General features: G+C 42.6%; 1 protein-coding gene across 2 annotated transcripts in view; it reads right to left on the reverse strand.

Moving 5' to 3' along the window:
* Positions 1–15597, reverse strand: part of cd82b (CD82 molecule b) — a 62188-nt gene that overhangs the window by 22328 nt on the left and 24263 nt on the right. For both annotated transcript variants that reach the window (XM_048545604.2, XM_048545605.2), the window contains exons 3-4: positions 3714–3786; positions 2592–2716 (exon numbers count right to left, since the gene is read on the reverse strand). In XM_048545604.2, coding sequence (XP_048401561.1) covers positions 2592–2716; positions 3714–3786 — 198 coding nt within the window. The remainder of the gene's footprint in view (positions 1–2591; positions 2717–3713; positions 3787–15597) is intronic.

Raw genomic sequence — 15597 nt, forward strand, 5'->3', positions numbered from 1 at the left:
TGGTGTATATGGACTTCAGCAAGGCATTTGATAAGGTTCCCCATGGTAGGCTCATTCAGAAGGTCAGGAGGAATGGGATACAGGGGAACTTAGCTGTCTGGATACAGAATTGGCTGGCCAACAGAAGACAGCGAGTGGTAGTAGAAGGAAAATATTCTGCCTGGAAGTCAGTGGTGAGTGGTGTTCCACAGGGCTCTGTTCTTGGGCCTCTACTGTTTGTAATTTTTATTAATGACTTGGATGAGGGGATTGAAGGATGGGTCAGCAAGTTTGCAGACGACACAAAGGTTGGAGGTGTCGTTGACAGTATAGAGGGCTGTTGTAGGCTGCAGCGGGACATTGACAGGATGCAGAGTTGGGCTGAGAGGTGGCAGATGGAGTTCAACCTGGATAAATGCGAGGTGATGCATTTTGGAAGGTCAAATTTGAAAGCTGAGTACAGGATTAAGGATAGGATTCTTGGCAGTGTGGAGGAACAGAGGGATCTTGGTGTGCAGATACATAGATCCCTTAAAATGGCCACCCAAGTGGACAGGGTTGTTAAGAAAGCATATGGTGTTTTGGCTTTCATTAACAGGGGGATTGAGTTTAAGAGTCGTGAGATCTTGTTGCAGCTCTATAAAACTTTGGTTAGACCGCACTTGGAATACTGCGTCCAGTTCTGGGCGCCCTATTATAGGAAAGATGTGGATGCTTTGGAGAGGGTTCAGAGGAGGTTTACCAGGATGCTGCCTGGACTGGAGGGCTTATCTTATGAAGAGAGGTTGACTGAGCTCGGTCTCTTTTCATTGGAGAAAAGGAGGAGGAGAGGGGACCTAATTGAGGTATACAAGATAATGAGAGGCATAGATAGAGTCGATAGCCAGAGACTATTTCCCAGGGCAGAAATGGCTAGCACGAGGGGTCATAGTTTTAAGCTGGTTGGTGGAAAGTATAGAGGGGATGTCAGAGGCAGGTTCTTTACGCAGAGAGTTGTGAGAGCATGGAATGCGTTGCCAGCAGCAGTTGTGGAAGCAAGGTCATTGGGGTCATTTAAGAGACTGCTGGACATGCATATGGTCACAGAAATTTGAGGGTGCATCCATGAGGATCAATGGTCGGCACAACATTGTGGGCTGAAGGGCCTGTTCTGTGCTGTACTGTTCTATGTTCTATGTTCTATGTTCTATGACGATCAATGGTCGGCACAACATCGTGGGCTGAAGGGCCTGTTCTGTGCTGTACTGTTCTATGTTCTATGTTCTAAAGTCAGTGAATCTGTGTCTCCGTGTCTCAAGGAGAGGCTGTTCGAGAGAATACATCTGGTAAATGTACACACATTGATGAATATGCTTTTGACCTTGTCAGCTGTGAAAGATATTAAAGAGTGAAAACAGAAGTGGGCTTGAAAATCTGTAAAGGTTGTTTCTGGGGAAAAGGGTTGAATCTTTAATTTCTCTGTTCATGGTAAGGTCTTTCCCAAATTATCTCGTGCATATATAGCTTCTTTTTACATGTCTTCTGGTGTGTAATAACTGTTGATGTCCTTTTGTTAAAAGTACTTTGGCAGCTTCATGTGAATCTGTTGAGTAACTTGTTACTATGGAAACAAACTACAAAAATAAAGCTTGAGATGTATCCAAGGGAAATCACTCTGGAATCAGATTTGTCCAGGATCACCATCAGCTGGAATCAATGGCAAGCTGATAAACAGATGAGGGATCTGTGGGATCTTTAAAGGAATAAGTATGTGGAGGTGTTCGTCATAACAACAGGAGAATTGTCGGGAAGTACGTGACACGAACTGGAATCTCAAAATGGGCTGGATTGCGGCTGAAACAGTTGTAGGACAAAATGTATCCATGGATAGTATGAAATCTTTGACTATGGCTACAGTGAGAGAGTTACTGGCTACATTGAAAGTCCAATAAAAGCAGGATCTTATAATGACGAGGTGTGTAAAGTGGTTACTCAGTTTATTGAGTGAAAAGGAGGGAGCCTGACATTGTTAGGTCACTGTTAGAATTAACTCAGATTCTGTGAGAAATCACAAGAACTTTGAATTGGAAAACAGTGTAACCAAATTGCAAAAATAAAATGTACGATGTGTGTCTGCACGTGAGAGAGACAGCACATGTGACACTGTGTGTACGTACTTCGTGCATGAGAGAGAGAGCATGTGTGTGCATGTGTGAGGGACTGTGTGTATGGGAGAAAGTGCAGTATGCGCCCGCCTGTGTGAGGCAGAGTGTGCGTGTGAGATATTGATTGTGTGTGCTTGTGTGTGAGTTGGGGGGGGCGTGTGCGAGTGAGTGTATAAGAGAATGTGTATGTATGTGTGAGCACATTACAATGTGTGCTTACATCTGCATGCACTCGATGTGTATGTTTCTGTCTGTGTTCACCCTTAGGCTTTTCCCCAGTTTTGCTCAGCGCCTGTTGTTTTTGCAGTGTGCAGTGATACTGAATCTGTAAAGCAGAGAAATTTGAAAGTATCTCCCAAGCTTCCATGATGTCAGTTGACCCAAAGACCCCAGTGCTCCAGATTTCCAATGGAAACAATGTGGACCAGTGTCTTGTTACTCTGCAACAGCTGCACTGCTCCGACTCACCAATCCTAAAAGGCATTTGATTTCATTCACTGCTCCAAGGCACCCGAGGAATCCCATCAACATGGTCACAGAGCCAACTCCCAGCAAGATGTATGATCCAACTTTCAAAGCAGACGATGAGGACTCTGCAGAGAGCAAATCAATATTGAGTCAATATTCACTTACATCAATCAGTGATGTACATTGCACTGAGCCCAGCTCCATCTAACTGGAAACCTGGGAGAAGCTATGAGGTCACTGCTCAATTTTAACAAGTCCTTCATGCATGAAATGTCAAAGATTACTTCTTCCTGAATTTTATTCATCTTCATCTTCCAGTGAGTTGAAAAACAAATACTTCAAAAGACTCCATAATACTCCATTTAAACAGGAGTGCAGTGCAATAGGAGAACAGAGCTCCACTTCAACAGACGCAGAGCTCCAATAACTGGGAAATTGTTTGAGTGACAAGTGACAGAAAGTGGGGATAATGGCTAGGTACTCAGATTGGCAGGATCTGACCAGTGGTGTCCCACAAGGATCTGCTTTATGGCCTCAATTAATCACATTATTTATTCATGACTTGAATAATGGCATAGAAATTCATATATCTAAATTTGCTGATGATACAAAATGAGGTGACATTGTGGACAGTGTAGATGATAGCACACAATTACAAAGGGATATTGACAGGCGAGGTGAATGGGCAAAACAGTGGTAGATGGAGTTCAGTATAAGCAAGTGTGAGAGTATCCACTTTAGACCGCAAAAGGATAGATCAGGATAATTTTTAGAAGATATGAAGTTAAATATGGTGGCTGTCCAAAGAAAAGGCAGGGTAAATAAAGATAAACTCTTTCCACTGGTTGGGGATTCCAGAACTAGAGGGCGTAGTCTGAGAATTATGGTCAGACCATTCAGGAGAAATGTTAGGAAGCACTTCTACACACAGTGGGTGGCAGAGATTTGGAACTGTCTTCCACAAACAGCATGGAATGCTGGATTAGTTGTTAGTTTTAAATCTGTGATGGATAATCTTTCCAAAGAGAAATTGGAATGGCATACTAGAATTCTTGTATGCTCATGTATTAAACCACAGCACAGGTCAAGCAGGAGAAGGAAGTGTACTCTGCAGACACTTACGTACAACAGCGATGAAGCTGGTTTTATCCAGGAGAATCCATAGACCGAAACCGAGGATAACAGCTCCGAGAATCTGTAGAACAATCCATACATCAGGGAGAGAGAGAAAAACAGAACACACACAATCCACAGGAAAGGGAGGGTGAGGATAGAGAAGGTCTTGCTGAACTAACTCCATGTGAGTAACAGATGCAGGAGCATGCCCAAGCTGGGCCAGTCAAACTGCTCAGAAATGCATACAGTCCCCTGATATGAGCAGCCAGGGAGACTGAACTGAGGGGTTTCCCGTACCTCTCTACCGGGACGGTCAGTGAGGCGTTTCCCATACCTTTAGAACATAGAACACAGAACATAGAACAGTACAGCACAGAACAGGCCCTTCAGCCCACGATGTTGTGCCGACCATTGATCCTCATTTCTACAGGAACAGCCAGCGAGGGGTTTCCTTTACCTTTCCAAAGTAACAGTCAGCAAGGGGTTTCCCATATTTATCTACAGGGAGAGTCAGTGAACTGATCACGAAGAAGTATTGGTAAAAACAAGTGCCATTTTCCTGGCATCGCCCAGTGATGCAATTTTCAAAACACAATGCTCCATTTTTAATGTTTCCACTGTTTTATTTGTTGGAATAATATCTTCCACTGTGGAGTTTTGTACATGAGCCTGAAGCAAATAAGTAGCTGTTCTTAGGATTTATGAAAATCATAAATGTTTTTTGTAAATCTATTATAGAGTAGTGCGTTCTTTTATGTTTTACTGAGATCTGTATCTTGATTAAACTTTTTAGAAAATAAAACACAGATATGAAGTTATCCAAGTGTAGTGTTTTTAAAGCAGTAAGACTGTTAATTTCTGGGTCTGCAGATTAAGGTGCTGAGACGACCTGTAATAGAGTGATGTGCTCTTCCTGTCTGATGTGAGAGATTAGGGAGAGGTTCCATGTTACTGATAATTATGTCTACAGGAAGTGTGCTTGGTTGTGAATCCTGTTGGATCACATGGATTGGTTGAAGCAGCAGTTGGAGGCAATGAGAAATTTACAGGAGCTAGGGGGTATGATCGATGGCAGTGGCAGGGAAGGAGATTACCTGAAGATACAGTCAGGTAGATTGGTTTCCACCAGGAAAGGCAGGAGATGGAGGCAGGTAGTGCAGGAGTCTCCTGTGGCTATCCCCATCTCTAACAAGAATGCTGTTTTGGAAAATGTAGGGAGTGATGAACTCTCAGGGAAATGTAGCACTGACAGCTAGGTTTCTGGTACTGAGACTGGCTCTAATGTAACAAGGGGTATGTCAGGTTCCAAGTGATCGATTGGATTAGTGGTCTGTTTCTAGTCAGAGGCACAAACAGGTGTTTCTGTGGCCAATAGCGAGACATCAGAATGGTGCCAGTTTCAAGGATATCTCAGAGAAGGTGCAGAATCTTCTCAAAAGGGAGAGGGACCAGCAGGAGGTCATAGTAGACACTGGTACCAATGACATAGGAAAAGAAAAGGACAAGGTTCCGAGGAGAGAATATACAAAATTAGGCCGGAGGACAAAAAGTATGTCCTCAAGTGTAATAATATCTGGATTACTCCCCAAGCCATGAGCTAGTGAGAGTAGGAATAGGAGGACAGAGCAGATGAATGCATGGCTGAGGAGCTGGTGCAGGGGAGAAGTATTCACTTTTTTGGATCATTAGAATCTCTACTGGTGCAGAACTGGCCTGTATAAGAAGGACGGATTGTACCCGCATTGGCAGGAGACTAAAATACTTGCGGGGCAATTTGCTAGGGCTGCTTGGGAGGATTTGAACTAGCAGGGTGGAGGTGTTCCCAAGGAGATAGTGAGAAAAGAGTCTGAGACTGGTGCAGTTGGGAAGAGGAGTAAGTCAAATAGTCAACACAGACAAGAGCAAGGCAGAAAACAAGGTAAGACAGGTGAATTAAATTGCATTTATTTCAATACAAGAGGCCCAACAGATAAGGCTGATGAACTCAGGATGTTGGATACATGGGACTGGGGTATCATAGCAATTACAGAGACATGGCTCAAGGATGAACACAACTGGCAGCTTAATGTTCTGGGGTGCAGATGTTATTGGAAAGATAGAAGGGAGCGTGGGCAAGATGGACAGGGTGTGGAGTCTTTGGTTAGGGATAACATTACAGCTGTACTTTGGGAAGATACTCCTGGGAATACATCCAGGGAAGTTAGTTGGGTAGAAGTGAAAAATAAGAAAGGTATGATCACCTTATTGGGACTGTACTATAGACCCCACCCCTGAATAGTCAGTGGCAAATTGAGAAACAAATTTGTAAGGTGATCTCAGTTATCTGTAAGAATGGCAGAGTAGTTATGGTAGGGGATTTTAACTTTCCAAACATGGACTGGAACTGCCATAGGGTTAAGGGCTTGGATGGAGAGGAATTTGTTAAGTGTGCACGCAAAACTTTTCTGAAAGTGCAAAGCTTGATCTACTCTTGGGAAATAAGGCAGGGCAGGTGATGGAGGTGCCAGTGGGGGAGCACTTTGTGGCCAGTTATCATAATTCTATTGGTTTTAAAATAGTGATGGAAAAGGATAAAGTCCGAAATGGGAGAAAGTCCAATTTTGACAGCATTAGGCAAGAACTTTCGAAAGTTGATTGGGGGCAGCTATTTGCAGGGAAAGGAATGGCTGGAAAGTGGGAGGCCTTCAAAAATGAGATACCGAGAGTCCAGAGATGTTTTTTTGTTAGCATAAAGGGCAAGTCTAGCAGACGTAGAGAATGCTGGATGATTAGAGCGATTGAGGCTATGGTCAAGATATGGGTGGCATATGGCAGGTACAGAGAGCTGGGATCGAGTGAATTCCTTGTGAAGTATAAGAGCAGTAGGAATATACTCAAAAGGGATGTCTTGATGGCAAAAAGGAATATAAGATAGTTTTGGTAAACAGGGTTAAGGAGAATCCACAGGGATTCTATAAATACATTAAGGGCAAAACAGTAACTATGGAGCAAATAGAGCACCTTAAAGATCAACAAGGTTGCCTATGTGTGGAACTGCAGGAGATGCATGTGGTACTATGGAGTATTTACTATGGAGAAGAATTTGGAGCATAGAGAACATGGGGAAATAAATAGCGACATCTTGAAAAGTGTCTATGTTACAGAGGAGGTGGTGCTGGATGTCTTAAAACACAAAAGATGGATAAATCCCGAGGACCTGATCCAGTGTACCCCAGAACTGTGTGGGAAGCTACAGAAGTGATTGCTGGGCCCTTTGCTGAGATGCTTGTATCATCGATAGCCACAGATGAGGCGTCAGAAGACTGAGGTTGGCTAAAGGTATGGAAAAGCCAGGGAACTACAGACCGGTGAGCCTGACAGACATCAGTGGTGGGTATGTTGTGGAAGGGGATTCTGAGGACAAAGTCAGAAGTCACATGACACCAGATTATAATCTAACAGTTTTATTTGAAATTACAAGCTTTCGGAGCATTGTTCCTAATCAGGTGAAGGAGCAGTGCTTTGAAAGCTTGTAATTTCAAATAAACCTGTTAGATCATAATCTGGTGTCGTGTGACTTCTGACTTTGTCCACCCCAGTCCAATACTAGCACCTCCACATTAAGGATTCTGAGGGACAGGATTTACATGTTTTTGGAAAGGCAAGGATTGATTAGGAATAGTCAACCCAGATTTGTACATGGGAAATTGTGTCATACTACTTGATTGAGTCTTTTGAAGAAGCAACAAAGAAGGTTGATGAAGGCAGAGCAGTGAACATTGTCTGTGTGGACTTCAGCAAGATGTTTGACAACATTCTACATAGTAGACTGGTTAGCAAGGTAAAAGCACTTGGATCCAGGAAGAGCTAGCCATTTGGATACAAAATTGCCTTGAAGGTAGGAGGCAGTGGGTGGTAGGGGAAGGTTGCTGGACTGGAGGCCTGTGACCATTGGTGTGCTGCAAGGATCGGTGCTGAGTCCACTGCTTTTTGTCATTTATATAAAGGATCTGGATATGAAAATAGAAGGAATGGTTAGTAGGTGTGGTGTAGAGGACAGTGGAGAAGGTTACCTCAGAATACAACAAGACCTTGATCAGATGGGCAGAGGAGTGACAGATGGAGTTTAATTTAGATAAATGTGAGGAGCTTTAATTTAGAAAGGCAAATCAGGATACAATTTGTACGCTTAATGATAAGGTCCTGAGGAGTGTTGCTGCACAAAGAGACCTTGGAGTGCAGGCTCACAGCTCCTTGAAAGTCACAGGTAAACAGGATAATGAAGGCAGCATTTGGTATGCTTGCCTTTATTGGTCAGTGCATTGAGTATAGGATTTGGGAGGTCATGTTTTTGGCTGTACAGGACATTGGTGAGGCCACTTTAGCAATACTGTGGTCAATTCAGGTCTCCCTGCTATAAGGAAGATGCTGCTAAACTGAAAGGATACAGAAAAGATTTATAAGGAAGTTGCCAGGGTTGGAGGGTTTGAGTCGGAGGAAAGGCTGAATGGGCTGGAGCTATTTTTCCTGGAGTGTCAAAGGCTAGGCGTGACCTTATAGAAGTTTATAAAATCATGAGGGGCATGGTTAGGATGAACAGCCAAGGTCTTTTCGCAGAGTTAGGGGAGTCCAAAATTCGAGGGCATAGATTTAAGGTCAGAGAGAAAAATATGAAAAAAGACCGAAGGTGCAACTTTTTCCACGCAGAAGGTGGTGCGTGTATGGACTGAGCTGCCACAGGAAGTGGTGGTGGCTGGTACAATTACAATATGTAAAAGGCATTTGGATCTGTACAAGAATAGGAAAGGTTTAGAGGGATAAGAGCCAAATGCTGACAAATGGGACTAGATTAATTTTGAATATCTGGTTAGCATGGACAAGTTGGACCAAAGGGTCTGTTTCTATGACGCTACAGAAGCACTCAACTCTAACACTTTAGAACAGACATCTGGCCTTGTGTGAATTGCCAGCCAATTCCACAATCTAATTCTGCTTCACAATCCCCTCGTTTCAGATTTGGAAGTTGTTGCGTCTTTTTGTGACATCCTAGATTGCTAATAGAAAGTGACACATGATCCATTCTGACTCATTTCTAATCCAGTGCACGTAAAAGCCCCAGAAGTGTGACTTCCAATTTCTGATTCTCTTTTAAGTGCCTTTGTGACAATGTTTTCAAATTCACTGTTCTCACTCCACAAGAAATTTCTACGTGCATTGTATAGGCTGCTGCTAATGATGCCAGTAAAACATGACAGGGTTGGATTTTAAATGAAGACAAACCAATTTAAATAAGAGACAGAGCTTATTGAAAAGTACCAAACCTAGATACTTAATTTAAGCTTTCTATGCATTTATTGACCGTCCAGAGTGGCTCCAATGAATTTGGTGCCTCATCTGGAGGACAAAGAAACAACCTCCTCTTAAATTGCTTTTGCCGTGAAAATGCAGCTTTAATATCAATTGATCAATGCTCCCATGCTTTACTGTTTACAAAACAAAAAAAACTTAAGAGTTGCTGCTGTCTTCTGTGAATCTACCCTTAGAGGCTGACTTTGCAGTTTTTCTCCAAAACTTCATGCCATTAACCTTGTTTTAGCCTGATAAATTCCTTCAGGGGATGTCTTATCCCATATCTGGCACCTCTTCGTACCCGTCAAATTCTCAACAGTCCTTGTTGTTTGGCATCTTTTACGAGCCGGTCTATCAGTTTGTTCATGATCACAAAGACATCTTCTCTCTTTACCAATAACCTTCTATTTTTAATTCTATTTTTCCAGACTGAAAGTAGTTTCCAACAAACTTACCTTGTATCTTAAGGTTCGCCAAATTCTGACACTTTGGGTTTGAGTGAATGTCTTTCCGCCCACATGCAGTTCATTCAAACGTTCTAATATAAAGGTGAAACTAATTACAGCCTCTTCCCAAGACTGTGCTGGTCACCTAGCCCTGATAGGACTTTATGATTTCTATCAAAAAACTAATTGATATGGATGGTATCTTCCCAGCATGTGCACCAAATCCTAAGTATGCACAGTATTGCGCAGAGCATTATTTGCAATTTGACTGAACTGTCAAAATTTTATGAACCATTTAATCTTTTACAGTATGCATCCTTTCACTTGCCCCATTGCTATAAGGGCTTCTGCTGCCCTATGTGTAACTATTAAGGTCACAGTTTCACATATCATTCCCCTCCCCTCAACCCCTATCCCCATTATCAGTGAGAAATCTTGCTGTTGATCACAAGTCCAGTTCCTATCCGCTTTCCCAATACTTTATCCACAATCTTTTTCATATCTTTACTTGGCATAATCATTGACTAACAAAATTTGGTCACCAGATTTACAAAATATAGAAAGTAAATCTTTGTTTCTCAGTCCATTCCCTTAAATCCATCACCAATACCTTGTTAAAATCTCTTGCTCAGGACAGACTTAATATAGGCCATTACGGCATGCTTCAATATTTCTTACAAATCTTAACAACTTATCTCTTCGATAAGCTTACTGTACTCCTCATGCCTTATTCCTACATTCTTCGGTAAAAGTTTTCATTGTTTAGAAAGCAGGTGAGCACATTTTAATCCAATTTTAACACAGTTGACTTTCTGTCATAGAATCCTGACAGTGTGGAAACAGGCCCTTCAGCCCAACAAGTGCACACTGACCCTGAGAGCATTCCACCCCCCTAATCTACACATCCCTGAACAGTATGGACAATTTAGCATGGCCAATCCAAATCACCTGCACATCTTTGGAAAGTGGGAGGAAACCAAGCACCCGGAGGAAACCCATGCAGTCACGGGGAGAATGTGCAAACTCCACACCGTTGCACAAGGCGGGAATCGAGCCCGGGTGCCTGGCGCTGTGAGGCAGCAGTGCTAACCACTGAGCTACCTTGCTGCCCCATATCTTCTAAACTTCTACACTGACATGAATAGCAGTTTTTTTAATTTCTTTAGACTTTATGTTCCATTCAATGAATACCACAGTGTCCCAATTGTGTAAGTTGCAAATTCATGGATTTTCTAAATACAATAACTTCAGCATTTTTATATCCAGTTTCATCTGTGCTTTTTTACATCAACAGTCTACTTAGTAACAAAGCTATTTCACTGGGCACTACATCTGTGCTGAAAAACTGGTCAATACTGACTACTTAAATTGGAATAATCACTGTTTTCAAAAGACCATCTGCAATCTGAAACTGGTGGAACTCAAAAAAATCTTCTATACAGAGCACCTTGATGGCATTTAAGCCAAACTGTTCCAAACTGGAAAATGGTGACTGTAATATCCCTGGTAGGGAGGCAGGCAGGATACAAGAGATTGGATCGGTCGCTTAGTCTGACCTTACCCAGGACAAAGCAGTGGACGACATCAGCAGCGTATCAGAACTTCAAGAGAATCAGGGAGAGAGGTGAGTGTAATGGCCATCACTAAGGAGAAGGTGCTGGGGAAGCTGGAATGTCTGAAGGTGGATCAATCGCCCAGAAGGAGATTGGACCGCACCCCAGGAGGAAGTAATATGTATGGTAGGTACGCATCCACTGTCCAATATCATACAACTGAATGATTCTGCCACCAATGCATTCATCACTGGGCTGAATCTTCCTGTGACCACGACAATACCTTCTCTTGGATTTCCACACTGTTCCTCAGATCCTCAAATACATGTTTAGTTTCAAACCGTTTCTGGGACAGTTCATGACACAATGTTACCTTAAATCTCAACTGAAACACTGAGCAATTCTAGGGTTCAATCACTTGTTGTAAGTCCCAAATCCTCTTTGGTTCCTGAAATTATCAAGGACATTCATGTTCTCATTTCTGTTCGTTGCTGTTCTCCTTTTGTACCATTGCCTGCAACATGTATCCACACAGACTTGCCAATTTGTTAACATCTTGTTCTCCAGTTTCCCTTCATTTGCTGATAGCAACATTTGTAGCACAAAGGGAACAGAGGGGAATGCTTTCTTAGCATTCTGTTAAGTGCTTCTGATGCTGCAATTCTTTTCCTGCCAAAATATTTGGCAATATTTGATACTTTGGCACAGTTGAAGAATATAGATGCCAGCAGAGATTTGCCACATTTCTGCAATCTTCGTACAACCCACTGAATTCCATTATGAACTCTTCCATACTATTATTCTCAGTCTTTCTAAATTTGTCAAAAGCTTTATATACCTAGTCAATGGTAGTCAATAGCTTGATGAGATTTCTTTATTCACTTGTGGATGTGAGAGTCGCTGGCTGGGCCAATATTTCTTGCCCATCACTAGTTGCCCTTGAGAAGGTGGTAGTGAGCTGCCTTCTTGAACCATCACAGTCCATATCAGCGTGGGTAGACCATAATAATGCTGTGGAGGGAATTTGCAGGGGGTGGTGTTCCAAGTATCTGCTGCTCTTATCCTTCTAGATGGAAACGGTCATAGGTTTAGAAGGTGCTGTCTGAGGGTGTTTCGTGAATTTCTGCAGTGCATCTTGTAGGTAGTACAACACTGTTGCTACTGAGCAGCGGTGGAGGAGCGTGTGGATGCTTATGGATGTAGTGGCAATTAAGCCAGCTGCTTTGTCCTGGGTAAGGTCAGACTAAGCGACCGATCCAATCTCCTGTATCCTGCCTGCCTCCCTACCAGGGATATTACATTCACCATTTTCCAGCCGTCTGGAACACTCCCTGACTCCAGCGATTCCTGAAAGATCTCCAAAATCTTTATAATCTCCACCGTTATCTCCTTCACTTCCTCCTGGGGTGCGGTCCAATCTCCTTCTGGGCGATTGATCCACCTTCAGACATTCCAGCTTCCCCAGCACCTTCTCCTTAGTGATGGCCATTACACTCACCTCTCTCCCTGATTCTCTTGAAGTTTTGATACGCTGCTGATGTCGTCCACTGTGAAAACTGATGCAAAGTACTGATTTAGTTCCTCCACCATTTCTTTGTTCCCATTACTATTTCTCCAATCTCATTTTCCAGTGGTCCAAAATCCATTTTTGCCTCTCTTGTGTCTTTTATATATCTTAGAAAAACTCTTTCAATCTTCCTTCATATTACTAGCAAGCTTGTCCTCATATTTCATTTTCTCCCCCACTTACTGTTTTCTTAGCTATCACCTGTTGGTTTTGAAAGACTTCCCAATCTTCTGGCTTCCCACTGATCTTCCCTACATTGCATGATTTTTCATTTGCTTTTATGATGTCCCTCACTTCGTTCATCAGCAATGGTTGCTTCATCCTCCCTTAGGCATGTTTCTTCTTTGGGGTGAATTTCTGCTGTGCCTCCTGAATTACACCCAGAAACTCTCACTGTTGCTGCTCCACCATCTTTCTTTCCAATTAATTGTGGCCAGCTCCACCCTCATGTCTTTGTAGTTACCTTTACTCAATTATAATACCATCACATCTGATTCCAGCTTCTCCCTCAAACTGCAGGGTGAATTCTACCATATTAGGGTCATTGCCCTCCAGGGGTTCCTTAACCTTAAGCTCCCTAATCAAGTCTGCCTCATTACACATTACCAAATCCAGAATTGCCCGTCCCTAGTAGGCTCTAATACAAACTGCTCCAAGCAAAAACCCATCTTGTAGATTCTCCACAAATTCCTTTTCTTCAGATCCACTTCCACCCTGATCTTCCCAGTCCACCCGTAAACTGAAGTCCCCCATGATGAGAGGCATAGATAGAGTGGATAGTCAGAGACTTTTTCTAAGGGCAGAAATGACTATTACGAGGGGGCATAATTTTAAGGTGATTGGAGGAAGGGTGGTGGGCATGTGGAATGCGCTGGCAGCAGTGGTAGTGGAGTCAGATACTTTAGAGGCTTTTAATTGACTCTTGGGTAGGCACATGGAAGATAGTAAAATGTAGGGTATGCAGGGTAGTTTGATCTTAGTAGGATAATAGGTCAGCACAACGTCGTGGGCTGAAGGGCCTGTCCTGTGCTGTACTGTTCTACATTCTATGTTCTATGTTTATTGTAATATTGCATTTCTTACATATATTTTCTATCTCCTGATTGACGTTCTTCCCCACATCCTGACTACTGCTAGGAGGCCTGTACCTAACTCCCACTGTTTTCTTTGTGTTTCTTCAACTTCACCCACTATATTCTATACCTTCTGACTGTATATCATTTCCTGTTATCAATTTAATTTCATTGTTTACTAACAAGGCAGCATCGCCCCCTCTGCCCATCTGCCTGTTCTTTCAATTGGACGTGTATCCTTGGACATTTAGTTCCCAGCCCTGACCCACCTGCAGCCACGTCTCTGTGATATGCAAAAATCGTATCTGCCAATTTCAATCTGTGCTCTAGGCTCATTTACCTTGCTTTGTTTATGGCATGGATTTAAATACAACACCCTCTGCCCTGCATTGACTAGCTCCCTGCTCATAGTAATCCCCTGATCTGCTGTGCCTGAAGTTGGGTTCCTGACCCATTTCATACCCTCTGTTCTATTACTTGTTCTGGAAACTTTAATAGTCCCTGCTGAGCCCTTTCTCCTTCTAAATGGTCTCATAATTTTCCATGCAATTAAACCCATGTCCACTCAGTATTTGGTTTAAAGCCCTAGCTGTGTGATTCTCAGGACTGTGATGATATGCCAGTTTATTTTTTGAAGAGTGGTTGTAAGGCAGAGTAGACAAGCAGTCTGGAGTAAAGTAAACGACTTGGGAGACCTTGGGTTTGTTTAACAACCTGAATGGATCTGGCCAGCTCTCACAGATGCAGATTTGTGGGGTTTTTTTTCAGCAACATCAAAAGCTATTAGGGTCTCAACAGAGTTGGAAGCTTCAGTGAACTTCTCTTGGCTGGTATTCTCTGAATTTTCTCTTGATATTTTTTCCCCTCCTGGATTGGAAAATTGCATGAGAGAATCTATATCTGAATTTTCCTTTTTAATCAAGGGGTTCATGGGATGTTCCTACACTGGAACAGTTAATTAATTAGTAATGGTCATTGCATCTATTACACTAAGTTTTCCACTAGAGTCAAGTTATTCTAAATTCTTCTTTCTTTGGTTCTATTTTTAAACTACAGTGCTTAAACAAATTGTGATTTGCTTAATGTCGAGTAGCTCAATCAATTGCTTTGCATCTGCAGCAGGCACTTCATATTTGCCTTTAAAAAACAAGAAAAAGTTATGGTCTTAGGCTACCTTCTTAAAATATTTTGAGGGTGTCTGCTCTGGTGAAAAATAAGAACTCTGGTCACGCATGAGTCAAGCTGAACCCATCCCATCGAAATAGCTTCCTCCTTCCCCAGTCCTGGTGCCCAAGTCCCAGGAATTTGAATCTATTTCTCCCATGCCAATCATTGAATCACATGTTTACCTCTTTAATCTTATTGACCCTGTGTCAATTTGCTCATGGCTCAGGTAGAAATTTGGAGATTATTATCTTTGTGGTTCTGCTTTTTAACTTATCCCCTAGCTGCTTATATTCTCTCAATAGAACCTCTTTCCTCTTTCTACCTATATTTGGTACCTACATGGACCACGACAACTGGATCTTTCCCCTCCCACTCCAAGTTCCTCTACAGTCCAGATGAGAGACCTTAAATCTGGACACCAGGCAGGCAACACAGCTTTCAGGGCTTTCAACCTTGGCCAAAGAAAACATTGTTTATTGCCCTGACAATAATATCCCCAATCACAAGTACATTTTTCTCCCCATCTTGAATGGCTCCCTACACCACAGCTCTACGGTCAGTTTGCTCATCTTCCCTATGGCCCCCACTCTCATCCATGCAGTAAGCAAGACTCTCAAAACTGTTGGACAAGCTCAAGGACTGAAGTTCCTTCAGCACTGTCTCCTGCATCCCTCAACCTGTCCCTAACCATTGATCCTATTAGTGTTAATTAATCTAATGGTTATGACTGCCTCTTGCTTTCAGTACTATTGTCAG

The sequence above is a fragment of the Stegostoma tigrinum genome, chromosome 17 (genome assembly GCF_030684315.1).
Source record: "Stegostoma tigrinum isolate sSteTig4 chromosome 17, sSteTig4.hap1, whole genome shotgun sequence".
NCBI lineage: Eukaryota > Metazoa > Chordata > Chondrichthyes > Orectolobiformes > Stegostomatidae > Stegostoma > Stegostoma tigrinum.